This window comes from Anser cygnoides, chromosome 3, assembly GCF_040182565.1.
Source record: "Anser cygnoides isolate HZ-2024a breed goose chromosome 3, Taihu_goose_T2T_genome, whole genome shotgun sequence".
Classification (NCBI taxonomy): Eukaryota; Metazoa; Chordata; class Aves; order Anseriformes; family Anatidae; genus Anser; species Anser cygnoides.
The window spans coordinates 94,726,938-94,742,797 of NC_089875.1; the positions used below are offsets into that span (position 1 = coordinate 94,726,938).

The 15,860-nt window shown below is 38.0% G+C and overlaps 1 protein-coding gene and 1 long non-coding RNA gene across 6 annotated transcripts in view; one reads left to right on the forward strand and one right to left on the reverse strand.

Annotated features, from left to right (window-relative positions):
• EYS (eyes shut homolog) overlaps nucleotides 1-15,860 on the forward strand; it is a 953,299-nt gene that overhangs the window by 888,992 nt on the left and 48,447 nt on the right. For all 3 annotated transcript variants that reach the window (XM_066994734.1, XM_066994735.1, XM_066994736.1), the window contains one exon: nucleotides 4,913-5,085. In XM_066994734.1, the coding sequence (XP_066850835.1) occupies nucleotides 4,913-5,085 (173 nt within the window). The remainder of the gene's footprint in view (nucleotides 1-4,912; nucleotides 5,086-15,860) is intronic.
• LOC106030404 (uncharacterized) overlaps nucleotides 1-15,860 on the reverse strand; it is a 29,738-nt gene that overhangs the window by 6,790 nt on the left and 7,088 nt on the right. For 2 of the 3 annotated variants that reach the window (XR_007159046.2, XR_010830525.1), the window contains exons 2-3: nucleotides 11,994-12,146; nucleotides 8,989-9,047 (exon numbers count right to left, since the gene is read on the reverse strand). This is a non-coding gene — a long non-coding RNA (uncharacterized lncRNA). Of the gene's footprint in view, nucleotides 1-8,988; nucleotides 9,051-11,993; nucleotides 12,147-15,860 lie in introns of all 3 variants that reach the window. The other variant, XR_010830526.1, reaches the window with a different exon arrangement.

Consider the following 15,860-nt stretch of genomic DNA (forward strand, 5'->3'; position numbering starts at 1 on the left):
TGTTTGAGGAATCTCATATATGCTTAAAAATGATAAGACTGAGCAGATGCTTGCTGTTATTTGCCTGAGATGGATTAAGCATCTGTTTAATTAAATTTCTTAATTTGATTTTATAAATTTGTTTTCCATTTGAGCTGAACGATTTTATATGCAAGGGTCTCTTGTATATTGGCAGCAGGCAAAGAAAGTGCTGGAACCTTTTTGTCACTCCGTTTCTCCATTTTGAAGCGAAACTGGATCCTTCCCACTCTAATACTTTTAACATGGATCAAAGAATTTGAAGATACAGGTTAAGTGTGAGATCTGCAGTAGAATCAGGGGCCATTTAGTCCGTGCTAAAAATGGCATAACAGTGAGAGTAAACCTGTCTCAAACAAAATTTAAAGCAAAAGCTTTTTTTCATGAGTGCACCCAACCAATCTGGAAGTATTTTTCCTAGGAGTTTTCAAAAGCAATTCTGTTCACAAGTGATTTAGACTTGGTTTAAAGAGAGCTTGTCAGTAGTTGTTTATACAAAGAGAAACAGTTTAGAAAGTACTTTCGGTGAAAGGAAGGGAAATTTAAAGTGAATCACCAGAGCTTGCAGAATAATAATTCCTGATAGGGGAAAAAGGATTCAAAACAGTAAAGCTAACAAAAGCACTCAGATCTAGAGAAGATACCATAATTGAGGAAACCTGGCTGAAAGTACCAAAGCAGCAGGAAAGCTGAATTGATTTTTGGAGCTGTATAATACAAGGAAAGATTGGCAGATATATTATATACTAGAAAATCGCCTGCTGTGCACAAGGAAGAAATGCCTCTTTTATGTATTGTCCTTTGATATTTTTAAGATTATTGATGAGATACGGTTATCCTTCTGGTTGCGATGAATTTCCGTGGATTTGTCTATTACACGAAGCTTTCAGAAGAAGAACCTAATCCCTTTTACATTATTTGAGTATTTTCTAGAAGAAGATTTAACAAGTCTTTGCATGAAATGTAATTCAAATTAAAATGGAAAAGTATGGTGCTCCTTTAAGTTTCCATTATTTTTTTTTAAATGGCACTGGTAATAAAGAATGGTAATAACTTTAAAATAAATGGAATTGCATCTATTATTTATTAACTGAACTAGCTTGAGAAGCTGTTCCCTCCTACTTCTGTATCTTTATCTCAGATAATATAGTGATAGCAGTAAAGGAACTTGCATCATTAAATATTGAACCCACTACAACAAGCAGGTTTTTTAATTCTTTCTTTGGTACAGTCATGATTATAAGGTGTTGAGTGCATTTCCTTTCAGGGAAGCCCTCTCGCATACACGTAGGCAAATGGCACGTGCAGGGCTTTCAGTGGGGATCACAGAACACTCGAGGGCTCTGTAAATAGTGGCATTCCACCTTTACAGATGGAAGAAACGCAGGCCTATAGGAGACTGTAGTATGCTTTGGAGAACCACACCACTGTATCACCATAGTATAAATGATGACTGTGATACATTATACAGAGGAATTGTAATATTGTTTTCAAAAAAGGAATTAGTTTTAAAGTCAAAAACTGTGGTTAAATACTGCTGTGACTGCGTTATTTTCATGTTATAATCATTTCCTCTGCATTGTGCAACATTTAAAAACACTAAGCTATCAAAAACTGTGTTGTCATCCCAAAGGTGGCACTCTTATATAAAACTTTGATTTCATTAACTCAGAGCACTGGTGATTCCAGTAAAGATTCAAGGGGAAGAATTTGTGTTACTGAATTACCAATATCATATCAGATCTTGCACATACTTCTTGAAGATTTTCTTTCCAAGCCAAGGTCTACCTCAAAGATCAAAGAAATACATATTTTAACATGGGAAATGGTAATGAAAAGTATGCCCCTTACCATTTCAGAAGAGGACTGTAAGAAGGTGGGAGAACAGTTTTTCTTCCCTACGCATGCTTCTTCCTATACCATAGGGCTGGTGACATGAGGTGATAGTGCTCTAGGAGTGTTGCTCTTGTCTCTTCCACTCTATTTCCATGGTATTTCTCTCTTCTCCCATTTTCTCTCATTCTTTGTGACATTCTTCCTTCATAAGATTCTGGATGTTTGTTTTGTTCTTTTATCTACTTCAGGAGTTCATCAGTACCCCCAGTTTAAAATCTGGGGCTATTTTTTGGGTATATAATATATACCATGTCTGCCTGATTTTCTTTTGATAACTGCATCTGTAAATCTGCATCTATATTAGCAGATAATGCAGTTCAATACAAGTAGATTTACAGGCCACTTAAGTGCTGAGGACAACATCCTTAATACACCTTGTTTCAAGGAGCTTTAACTCACAATCTGGTCTGGCCCCATGCCATGGATGCCCATTAGCAGCTGGAGTACCTGAGGTGTGAGACAGTCTTCTGGTTTGGGTTCATCTGAAATTGAGCTCACGTACTCTTCAGACCACTCTATAATGTGAAGCAAGGCTTTTCAAATCGGGACAACAAAGAGATTTGTTTCAAAATCACTCTCTGGATCTGAACTAAAACACAAATGTAGACATGAAACATTTCTGCAAAACATTCTAAATTTGTTTCCAATTTTGCAGCCTCAAAATTCTGATATTTCCATGGTGTTTCTATTGGTCAATATTCACTTTCTTCAGCCCACATTTATAATTATCGAATGACTTTTTCTTGGAGCCATTCATAGGTGTATGATATAAGTAAAAGATACTACTGTTCAGATTTGCTGCCCCTTTTCATTCTCTGCATGCATTTATAAAGAATAGCAGAATACCATGAAATTGTGAAACCCACCTGGGAGAAGTGAACTCCCTAGTCATTGAAGCATTTTTGTGCTCCTTCCAGCTGAAATTAATTCAGCAGAATATAGGGGACCTTGTCCTTTTTGAAACCAAGTACAGCAACAGATTGCTTTGAGAGAGAATAATAAGTCATTTGGGACTTTGTATTTCAGTACACTAATTCTTGTGAATTGATTGTGATATTTATTCAGCGTGATTAACTATTGTATTTTCAAGCTTTGTGTTATTTTGGAGAACTTTTTAAAAACTGTTTTCTTTGCCTCATTGGGAATCACTCTTCTTTGTCATTAGGGTTATTATATTTTGTTATTATATTTACTGTTGATGTAAACGGTTAAGCAGTATTGTTTTAAAAACAGTAAAATGTTAGGACATTTCTCGTTTTTATAATAATAAATACATTCCTCACAATTTTTGGTGATTCTTGTTATTTTTAATCTTCTGTACAGCACTAAAATACGACTACAGAAGAAATGACCGATATTAATATACATAGTTCAATAAAGCAATATATTAAATTTCTTTTTTTTTTTAAAAAAGGTGAAGACTAAAATCTCTGTATTTTCACAGTCAGCAGTGATGATCTTTCCTCTCCTCTACAAACAAACAAACACACACATTTGATAACTAATTTTAGAGAAGGTCATCACTGTCAATTGTAGATTTCCAGGAATAATTCAGTTTATTGTTGCTTTTTCAATTAGCTACACTATGTAATGATGATATTGAAACAGTTGAAAGCAGGCTTTTTGATGCTGCACAAGCAAAGGCAACCCAGTACCTCATTTACATTCCTGTCCCAGTGTCTGCAGCAGATCTATAAATAGAATAGGCTACACACAGAAATTTATTATTGCAGCTGATAGCAATTTTCTTTTGCAAAGGTGTCTGGAGGCATTATTCATGAGATTCATTCTGGTAGACTTTCCAGCTGAGATTCTCTCTCCCCAGAACTGCGGGTGGTCAGTTTAGAAATATACTAATCAACTGCTATGCACAGGCTGTCACAAGACTCACTTATTTCCTTCTTTAAAAAAAATGCAGCAGTTCTCTCAGAGCCAGATTATTTTCTCTAACCTGATTGCATGGATATTGTAAGCAGTGGACAAATTTTTAAAAATCATATTTGTTTCATATATCACCACTGAAATTCCTAATGATTATGCTATTATCAGGAAAAATAAAATGGCTGTGGTTTGACATACCTCACATCATGTCTTCTGCATTCATACCCATGGGCACATGTGACCTTATCAAGTATAAGACATGTTTCTGTTCAATACTGAAGATGTGTAGTAATCACATAAACTGACCTATCTAGCTGTCATCTGATTTCAGACATAAAACAAGGGGAAAATCAAATAAAGCCTTAAATGAAATGATATTTATACCAAGTGGTAGACAGGAATGCCTTACACTCCATGTATTCCTATTTGATTTTTATTTCCAGACTGTATCTGCCACTGTGCTACCCTTGCATACTAAAAAGATACTTCATAAAAACAGAATATGCACATTCTTACCCCTTGAGACTTATTGGGACTTATTTTTTCCCCTGTCTATTCTAATATTTTTTTCATAGTTGAGAACATAAGATATATGAAAGCAGAGATTTCCTGTTTATTCTGGTTCAATTTCAATTGAATCACTACTGTAAGTATTCATATTTCAGTTTTCCCTGACTATGTTATCAAGACCTGTAGGTAATACCTGAATGTACAAATGGTTTGCAAAATAAACTTTGCATATCTTGTTTTTCTTTCTTTCCTTTTTTTTTTCTGATACATGATAGAAGAGCTGTTTTTCTTTAGCTGTTTTTTTTAACCATGTTATGAAAGCAGCAGCACAAATAACTAATGAGACACATCAGAAAAAGTCACGTTTTACCATGAAAGGAAAGCTAAATTAAAATATAAAACAAAAAAGAACCTGTCAACTCAAGTCACCCAGAAAACATTCTGACATCTCCAATGCCAGGTACACAAGAAAAAAATAAGGAGGGCAAATACAAATAAATATATTATGCTCATAAGTCAAATGTGACTGATTTTCTGTGAGAATAAAACCCATCCTTTCTTAAGTATGTTTACATTTTTTGTTTTGTTTTTAATTTAAATTTTCCAGTGATGCAGAAAATTGGTTTTGTGAATGCCCTAAAATCTACTCTGGAAAACTCTGCCAGTTCATGACTTGTGACGAAAATCCATGTGGAAATGGTGCTACATGTTTTCCAAAGTCCAGGCGAGATGCTGTTTGCCTTTGTCCATATGGAAGATCTGGCATTCTCTGCAGTGATGGTAAGAACTGCATGCTTCATCTTTCTTAGCACAATGTTTCTATCATTCACGGAAGTTGTGGTAAGAAACAAGTCAAATACTTGGAAGACACTTTAAGTGACCACTTCCCCACTTTCACTGTTGCCTACAAACACATCCATGCCCAATGCCCAGTCCCAAGCAAAGAATGTCTGAGCTGGGCACCTGCTTGGCATGTTGTTTCATAAAACAGGAAGGAAGACAGAAAGATCATAGAATCATAGAAAAGGTTGGAAGAGACCTCCAAGATCATCTGGTCCAACCATCCCCCTACCACCAATGTCACTCACTAAACCATGTCCCTAAGCACCACGTCCAACCTTTCCTTGAACATACCCAGGGACAGTGACTCCACCACCTCCCTGGGCAACCTGTTCCAATGCCTGACTACTCTTTCTGAGAAGAAATGTCTCCTCATTTCCAGCCTGAACCTCCCCTGGTGCAACTTGAGGCCATTCCCTCTAGTCCTATCACTAGTTGTCTGTGAGAGGAGGCTGACCCCAGTTCCCCACACCTTCCTTTCAGGTAGTTGCAGAGAGCTATAAGGTCTCTCCTGAGCCTCCTCTTCCCCAGACTAAACACCCCCAGTTCCCTCAGCTGCTCCCCAGAGGACTTGTGCTCCCAGCACTTCACCAGCTTCGTAGTCCTCTGGTCATGCTCCAGGGCCTCGATGTCCTTGTAGCGAGGGGCCCAAAACTGAGTAGACAAGCCAGGAAATACTGGGTAGTGGCTGAGAAAGATATTTGTCTCAGAGCTTCTTTGGACAAAACATTTTCTCCTGTAGTTTAATTTTGCTGTACCTAGGGAAGCATGACTTTGTACATTTTGTATATAAAAAGATAGTATAAGCAGTACTTTCTGGATTGTAAGAATACGACCAGGTGTTACAATTTGATGAATTTCTTGGGTCAGAAAAAAAGACAGAATAAAAATGTAATGACAAGTAATGACTGACAGATCTGCTTATAGAAGATAATCCCTGATTCTGAGCTGATTCAGAAGTGCATTTGAAATACTTTTCAAAACTAATATTAGGTAATGTTCAGGTCAGATCAAAAGACTGTGTTGTCGTTTTCATCATATCAAAAAAGTTTACCTCTTATTTAAAATTTCAATTAGAAGAAATTTCCACAGTTTCCAGTAGAACATGTAGGTTTCATCCATGTTTTCATCTCACCCCGACACTTGATAGCCAATAGTAAGTGTGTAGGTAAGTGTATAAAATGTATTGGTATTTTTCTGTCTGGGGCATTGGGACTTCATTTACTGGGGTTGGTGTCTGCATATCACTTAGCCCTTGATAGATTTCTTTTCTTCCACACACTTCTCTAATTGGTCTTTGAGCCTATATGAATTTGATGTACAACATCTTGTGACAAATAGCTCCAGGTGTAAGTGTGTAGTATGTGCAGAAGTACTGCCTTGTATTTGCTTGCATGTGTCAATTGCAATGACACATTGCAATGTGTCCAATGACCTTAATGTGTCAAGATTTGTGTCAGAATGGATCTTTTAAACTTGTTCCCTATTTTGTGAATGTTCCCTGTTAACCTTATGAGTGCCTTTCCTGATTTTAGGCTTCCTCATTATAAACCTCCCAAAATTATTTCTAAAGAAGCCAGATTGTTTTCTTAGTCTTGGTACACCAGCCAGGCTGTATCCAGACTGCCTACTCTGTTCCTTTTCAGTTCTACTGCATCCTTTTTAAGATGAGGGTCCAGAGGTGACCTCAGTATTCAAGGTGTGATAATGCCACAGTGGTGTTTGACATTTTTCTGTCAAAAGGACTGTCTTTTCCTTAATCATTTCTTGTATTCTATTTCTTTTTGTAAGTATGCGGAGGTTTTCACAAAACCACCTATTAAAACTCCTGAAACTCCTCTTTTTTTTGCTGACAGCGAGTTCAGAGCCCACCATTCTGTGTGTCAGGCTAGGACTGTTTCTGTCATCTGCCTCAATTTACTAGGTTCTTCCACAACTCTTTGTAGTCAGCTGTCTCTAGTGTAAACTGAGAAAGTACACAAATTCATGAGTTTGGTTAGACTACAAACCTGAAGAATACAAAAGCACAGAAAGGATGATATTTTATTATGTGAAAAGGGAAAACTTTTTCTGGATCATTACTGTAAGAAAGAAAAATGGGGGAGAAAAAACAACTTAGTAGGTCAGAGTATAAATCTTTCAGGGTGAATAAATCCGTGACAAAAAATTATTGAAACATGAAAAATTCTTCCACCAAGCTGTGTCTTAAGAGTTTAGTAGGAATAGAAATAAAGTGAACACAGACACAAGTCTTGTTAAGATGCTCTGAAAGTTAAAATGAGCTGCAAAAGGTCTTTTTGTCACATAAACTAAAACTGAACAAAGAGGTGAGAAACACAATGCAGTGAATGCTGGGTGCAGCCTTAAGAATAGCACTAGCAAAACCAAAGCTATACATTTGGTGTGGCATTTTGAGATAATGACAGATTGCCTAATTACAATGGTGGAACAATGTAAATTGCATTAGAAACATAAGCCAATTTTAATTGTTTACTCTAACAAAATGAGTGGCTCAGATAATAAATTTATTAGAAAGAAATGATCCATAAAATTTAAAGACTAGAAGCATGCATATTTAATGAATTTTCTCCTGTTCAAGGCACAGAAATAATATTGTCTTTACTATTAAGATTAGGAACCAAGTTCATGCTACTTTGTGTCTGAAACTGAAGAAAAGCTGTTTCTCCTAGCTATTTATCAAGTAGTTGATGGTCTTCATCAACAGAAATGTTGATGAACCTATCATGTTTAAACCCTAGCATGTTTATTTGTTAGTATGAATATAGCAAATGTACCAAACAGAACTGCAGATTTTACGCCAGCACTGCTGCTCCTTCCTACCAAGAGAAAGTATTTACAAAAGACAAAGTAAAAGTAACTCAAGATGTTGACAGAGCCACAAATGAGCCCCCTGCTACAGGTCTTGCCTGTGCCAGAGCTCAAAGTGCTATCAGTTGAGTTAAGTCACACTAAGAACAACATAAAACTTTACAGATATGTAAGAGAATATGATAATAAAACTGTTGTCACCATTAGAGGGGAAAAAAATGGCATGGGTTAAAAATACATCATTTAATGTGGAATGCGCAGCATTCTAAAAGTGAGAAAACTATAGAGCATTATACAAATGACAAACAAGGCAAAAACTTAAAGATGGAGGGTAACTTCTATTAGACTGACCTGTATAATATGGAGAAGACAGACAAGCTCCTGGGGCTAACAAGGACTTTTCAGTTTCTGAAGGAGATGAAGCATACTGCAATCTAACCAGGCTGGGAACAATTGCTCTGTGTTTATCTTAGTTACATTATACTAGTTCAGAAATCAAGAAAAGCTTTCTAAAAGCATGTCCATTTTTTCCAAATATAAAAATAGTAAGATGCATTATCTGTCACTACACATCTTTCCTTGCTTTTATCACTAGATGACCATGTTACTCTGACTGCAACTTGACCATTATATATTGAAATCTCTCTCATGAAGCCACATACCTAAGTTATAATGGGGCAGTGGGTGGGGGGACAATAATATGGGAAGACATGAACACTAAATTGCAATTACATAAAATCACTAGGCTCCTTTCAAGCTTCTTAATATAAAGGTACCCAGCTCCACTCTCTATCATCAGTTTTAGAAGCATTTCACTCCTGTTTGTTTGGGGGATAGGGCTGAATCTAGCAGTCCGGTAGAGGTGAGGCTGCTGCAGCTCCATACCCCAGGTCCAACCCATAGCAAGGCACAGCACACGTTCCCAGCTGCACAGAGAGCACACATATACACCCCACATGGACATATATACCTGTCCAGTCACACAAACCACAGACAGACACTTGGAGCACTTACACAAAGAGAGCACCAAAGGTCCCATCTTGCTCCCCTCTTTGGCTGAGCACAATGGAGGTCTGCTAGTGAGAAAAAATAGAGAGAGCTGGTACCAAGTGGATCCCATCAGTGAGAATAAATAAAGAGATGGTACAAAGTGGATTCTCTCAACAGCTGGGCTCACACCCTCAGTCTGCCCAGTAGCTGCCCCTGGATCCCAGTCTCCCCAGTTGCTGGCACCTGGATATACAAGGCCCCAAGAGCTGGCTGGGACTCCCCTGTGGTCTCTCCTTTGGGGGAGACGCACCTGGATCCCACAATGTGTCCCATGCCCCCAGGCAGCAATCCCCTTCAGTCCTAAAGGTGCTCCAGCATCATGGTTGATGCCATGCTGGGACACTGGGGCTGAGGCTCTCCTGGGAAAGCCCAGACAGGGTGCCTGTTCCTCTGGTTCCCAGTCTGGGTTTCTACCTGCCTTTGGGCTCTGTGAATCTCTGGGCTTGTGGAGATGGGCCTGTGGTGGGCTGATGGCTCTTGTGATGGGCCACAGGTATCTGGGGCAGGGCATTAATTGAGTTCCACCACCTGCTGGTGCCTCTGTGCTGCTTTCTGGAGGTGAGCTTTTATCACATAACCTAAGGCTATTGATTTGTGGTGTTAAAAGCCCTCATGAAACAAATTGATGCCAAAAAGAGGATTGTAGTCACTGGAATAGAAAACAGAAAATATTTAGCACTTTACATCACCAATATACAATAATTTGGAACAGAGATGGTGTCTGCGTGGGCAGCTTGACTCAGTCTCTGAAGTGACTTAGGTTTTTTAAGCTCTACGTGAAGGGATCTACAGCATTTAAACCGAATCCAGTTATTGATAGTAGGTTTGTGTAAAAGCAGCCAGAATTCAAGCCCTGGTCTGATAAATTTCCTTTTACATTTAATTTAGTAAAAACTGACTTACATTATGTTTCTTGAAGATTGTAAATGAAAGTGTCTTTATCTCCCTACTCTGGTGTTTAGGATCACACTAGTGAATGAAAGTGCTTGCAAATAGTACCATTTCAGACCAAATGAACACACATTCTCCAACAGTGCTAAGAACACTTTCTATTTATGTGAAAAAAAAATTAAAATACCTCCTATATATTTAATTTTTTTACTTTTAGAAGTTGGTCAGGAAGATATATCAACAACTCATTATGGAAACAAATGAGGATTAGGTTAGAACTAGAATGGGCTGTCACCTGGAGAAATTTATCATTTCATAAGATCTGATTTAAATGAAAAATTGGAGTCCTTCCTCCACTCAAGGAGAAAGCCTGAGCTCAAACATATCCTTATCACCATACTTGAACTCTTTTAAAATATGAGAGAATTCTAATTATAAAGATTTAAATATAAATGTGGCCAAATTACTAAGGTTAGTATGAAACACAAGTCAAGTATTTTCAGTTAGCCTAAACTATTAAAAATACTTGTCAAACTAAACAGGGTTCACCATTCTGGTACATTTAAAAAAAAAAAAATCAGTTGCTATTATCTCTGTAATCAGGCTTTTGTTCTTTTTCTCTTGCTAGTGCTCTTGCTCTTGTTCTCTCTTTCTCTCTCTCTCTCTCTCTCTCTTTCTCTTCCTCTTCCTTTTCCTCTTTTTCTTTTCTTTTTCCTTTTCCTTAACACCTTCATGTATGTACAATCTGGGATCATCCCCTGGCTCATACAGGAGCCTGATATGTTCTGTAAAATATGAGGTCCATATGTTTGAAATAAGGTAAGGAATTCAAATATAAAAAACACAGAAATCATAAAGAGGAAATATCCAGGTGTCAGTCTGCTGCTGAGTTGTGATGGCCTCATAAATGCTCATAAAAAACATGAAATAAAAATGGTTCATTCACCAAGAATGGAAATGAACACCTGGAATTCTCAACCCTTGATGTGGTTAATTATATATTACACAAGAAATTAGGCCCTTCTGAAAAGCTGTTGGTCATAATAGGAAGCATTTTGCTATGCTTCAGGAGTCAAGGGCAAACACTTTGTATACACAGAGATAAGTTTAAAAGAAAGAGAAGCATTTCAAAGGAGTGTGCATTGTGAAGATGAGTAATTGTGTAAACTGCAGTCTTTTAGACCAAGCTGCGGAGTTTATTTTAGTTTCGCTATATGAAGGTATAGCTGTGACTAGATAAAATAGAATCCTAACTGTGACATTGTGTTTGATGAACACACACTGAAAAGGGCTGTGCCCAGCATGTATTCACAGCACTCTGTAAGTATGTTCATTGCAACACATTTCTGAGCAACATTTATGGTAATGTTTGCCAGTCCAGAGGGTCTGGCCTGTGTTTTCTGTAGGATGTATTCCCCCATGTATAAAATTCATTTCGAAGTGCTGAAGTGGGAATAGCCACTTGCTCCAAAATCTGTGGAGTGAAAATCAGCCTGCAAGTGAAGTGTTCTCTGCAGCTATGTTTGTCACACAATGTCACCTTCAAAGTTTTTTACATCTGCAGACTAAATTGTGCAGTTCAGTGATGGTGGATGCCCAAGGGGAATTTCCTCAGATAAAAAAAAAAATGCCTCACAAGGCTTTTGGTCAGTGGTGAGAAACTTTGGGGAATGCTGATCAGGATTTCTCTTTTTCCTGTTCAAGTGAATTTATTTTCTGGATCATTTGCTTTTATCTGGGCCTTAATTTCCCTCTTTCCTTCCCTCCAAAGTAAGGTATGTCATAAAAATTGTACAAAACACACATACACACAGTCACACACACACACATGATGTCAATGCTATATTACCAGTTTTTCAGATTCATATGTTCATCCTTGAGCAGTGAAATCAGTTTTATTATATCAAATCTTAGCTTCCACTTAGAAGTGAAAAAATTACTACTCCATAGAGTTACAGAAATAAGCTAAGCTAATAGGGCCCATGGGCTCCATAACAATACCAAGTAACTATACCACTAATCCCACAAAACAGATAAAATGAATGCTTGAGATATTTTTCGTGGGGGAGAGCACACACCTGAATTTGCCGTTATGTGGATCACTAACTCCTCATATGGTAGTCTTCCAGACATCACGATCTTCTGCTACACCCTTGAACTCTCAGTTGGCGCAGATCCTTCATGCAGCTCAGGCTACCCTTACCTTTACCTCCTTGCATTTCACAGAGCTTCTGGTAAGGAAAGTGGGTTGATTGTTAAAGAAAACAGTTTTTTACGTAGAAATAGCAAAACATGTAGAATAAATACCAGCTTAGTTCGCTCATTTAACCTCTCCTTCACAAGTTTTGCTGTATCTGTTACCTGTCCGTACAACAAGACTTCTCTCTCATTTCCACTGTTAGTCCCTGAGTACCTCCCTGTCCTCCCTATCCCTCTGCTTCTTTCCAGGCACAAAGGACAGGGGAGTTGTAGCAGAAAGTTCATCTCCCTTCACCTGTCAGCCAGCAATCCCTGATCTGATACCTTGTAATGTAATGCCATGCACAGAAAGAGGTTCCTGCCTCAGAGGTACCTGCACAGAGGTACCTTCCCTGTGCCAGAGGTCTGCATGCAAATTAGTATTTAAAATCGGCCATTGTGAATATATATTGATTTATAGAAATGTATTTGTAATTTGCTTTGCTTTGTTAAGCCAGCCACTTTCATTAGGAGCATAGCTTGTCACTTAAACACCTATCCTTCTTGCTGCCTCCTTAGAAACATGATGACTAAGAGCACGAACAGACCAGCAGCACTTAAAATATTTTTTGTAAACTCAGCAAAGGAAATATTTTTCACTCTGTTCATCCATATTTCTATGCTCAAGAGCAAGATTTTGTTTACTAAAAGCTGTACTGCAAACCAACAAAAGGAATGGTGTCTGCAGAATTTCATGACAACAAAGGACACATTTCTGAAGACTTTTATACATCTTGGAAGGCTGGAAAATATAATGTTTACCAGTTATTCCCATTTCAGTATTGTCTTCTCAAGTATGTGAGTTGTTTTTTAGGAGAATTGATTAATACTCGTCCCAAAAAGTATATGGCTGCTCATCCTGGAGCCACGCACTCAGCTGATAACTGTTCAGAGATAGTCAATTATAATGTAAAGAATTGGCTTCTCTGATTGTAATTCTACAGCCTAAAGTCTTCACCTCTTTTTTATCCCATTCATCTGTCTTGTTTTTTACAATGAATTGTAAAGCTGTGGTCGAAGATGTATTGGCAGTGAATGCTGAAAGGAACATTTATTTTAACTCATAACAGAAAATTCAAAGATAATGAAAACATTTTTCTCTTTCTTCCTTGTCACTTTATTCTCTCCTCTTTGTTAAGATTTTTTTCAAACTATACTTGTTTTTTTCACCTCCCACTTTTGTATTCACCTCTGATGAGATGTACAGTCCTAGGGAAGTAGGTAGCCAACCGTATTTATATATTTATATAATGGGATAATTTGTCATTATTTGTTTGTGAGGCAATGGGACATATCATACCTTATTACCTGTTTTGTACTGGGAATGCAGAATAGGACAGTGATAAATGGCATAAGACTGACAGAGAGACAAAGGACAAGATCAAGGACAAAAAAGTTGATAAAAGGCTTCAAGTTCTCTGTCAGAGCTGTTTGTGTTTTAGGCACAGTTAATCTGGAGTGTGGCTTTGCATGGCTCATAAGAATAGCCTTTGGGACACAACTCTGTGCTTTATAACTTCATACTGTACACTGCAAAAGCAGTGTGGGAATCTGGCTTGGATGGTAGCTAGGCAGGAAAAGGAAAATAATAATGGAGCCCAGTGGAGACAGCTGTGCCCTCTGCTCTTCCTTCAGCAATAAGTGTTTTTAAAATAACATTTTGAAGGACTGTTTCTCAAGGAAAAGAGGGCTGCAAGATTACACAATTTTCTACCTTGGCTCCATACGTTTGTAACGAAAAGATAGAGAACAAAAGGAAAAGGTAGAGTTGTATTACTTGATATGAATTTACCAACTAATGTGTTTTTCATATAGTTGTGAGTTTTTTGTTTGTTTGTTGCATTTTTAAGTTAAAAATATGTAAGAGTATGGCAAAGTAGTGTGTTTAAAATTTAGACTAACAAAGGTCATTGTATGAAAGATATCTCAAAGACTGAACATTTTACACCGATACATATTTACTGTAACCTTTCAGGTTTTGATGTGATTGGATAAAGACCAGTTGATAAATAATACTTAGTGCAGAGAAGAATCATGATTTAAAATGTGGCATAAAACTATAAGCAACCACCCAGAAACAGATAAAACATGGATAAGTATCTCCTGACAAGTTAGATTTATTAGATTAGCCTGAAATGCAAGCTTTTGACTCAGGATTAATTAACATATCTACTTTTTACCCTCCAGAGATCACCGTAGGGAGGAGTATTTATGAACACTTGCTGTGTGTACCTGCCTGCTAAAGACAGGGTAGTTAATTAGACACTGCAGCTCACTTTTAGTAGGTGTCAGAATCTGCTCCAACACTGGAGAAAACTGTGAGGAACTAAAACAAAATAACTTGTAACGGTTTTCACAAAATATGCCTGTGGGGCTACAGTTGCCTTGTGTGTTATTTCTTCATTTGGTGACCACACGCCTTATGTAAGTATAGTGCCATACGGTGGTTGTGCACCACTTTGGGTAGCATCCAGGCACTGCATGCACAGGGGAGAGAACAGACACAGAGGGGAGCAAGGGTGGGATGTGAGGGCTGGTTGACAAGTGCAGGTAGTCCTTCCAAGAGCCAACAATAAAGGAAGACAGTCTAATTGGGGAATTATTTGAAATTTCCCAAACCTCTCAGTGGGTCTGAGCTCCTCATCCAGAGAAGAGGCTGTGCCCTGCGGCCTGCTGGCCTCTCTAATAACCAAGGTTACGCAAATCTTACGCTTAGCCCAATATTAATGAATGACTGGATTTACTGTCGTTTTGACCTGTGTAATTGTACTACTGATTTTTGTTTGTTTCTGTGCTGCTATTCTGAGATAGTTTATCCTGAAAGCCATTGGTTGGTGGTGTCTGTTACTGTATCCAGAAGCTCTAGCACAGCAGTGATGCCTTAAGTGCCTACATGCTGGATATGTTATTAAGAGTACTTCACAGCCCCAGCAAAATGCATGGTTACACTCAGAACTGGGCAAAAAGGCCATAAAGGGATTTAATTATCATAGAATCATTCAGGTTGGAAAAGACCTCTGAGATCATCTAGTCCCACCTTTAACCTAGTACTGACAAGATGATGAGCAGAGATGTTCATGTAGCCAAAAGATGCAAATTAAGAAAATTATATCTTGTCAGGGATTTTGAAAGGGGCTGGGCTCAGACACCCAGGGGTAAGAAACTGAAAAGCTTAATATGCAAGGAATGCTTAGTGGTTATTGTGCTCTAGCCTGGAGTTTAGACATCTATACTCAATTCTTTGGTCCACTTCAGCCATTGTGTGCTGCTTTGAAAACATAATTTAGTTTCTGAGTGTCCTACAGTTCCTATTCTTTAAAACCAGAACAACAACAACAAAAGTTTCCTTATTTCACAGAGAACTATTTCAGAATTCCTAAATCATTCAGCTTTACGGCAATGGATACCAAAAACAAAGGAGATGCAGACTGGGAGGTAGTTGCAGGATACAGAGAAGGTAGGCTTAATCCCACCTAACTTTAGAGGCCTATAATACTCTCCTCTGACTTACTGCCCAAGACTGTTTATGTACTTGGTGGGGTCAAATTAGCGTTTTAGAATGCTAGTCACCTGACCTATATTAGTGGTGTGTTTTAGAAGAAGCTGCATCCTAAATGTGCTTAATGTTTCTACTGACAAAACCTATAACCTGGGGTAGCCAGCTGTTACATCTGTAGCATAGATGCCCTCAAGTGGTCAGATCGCTG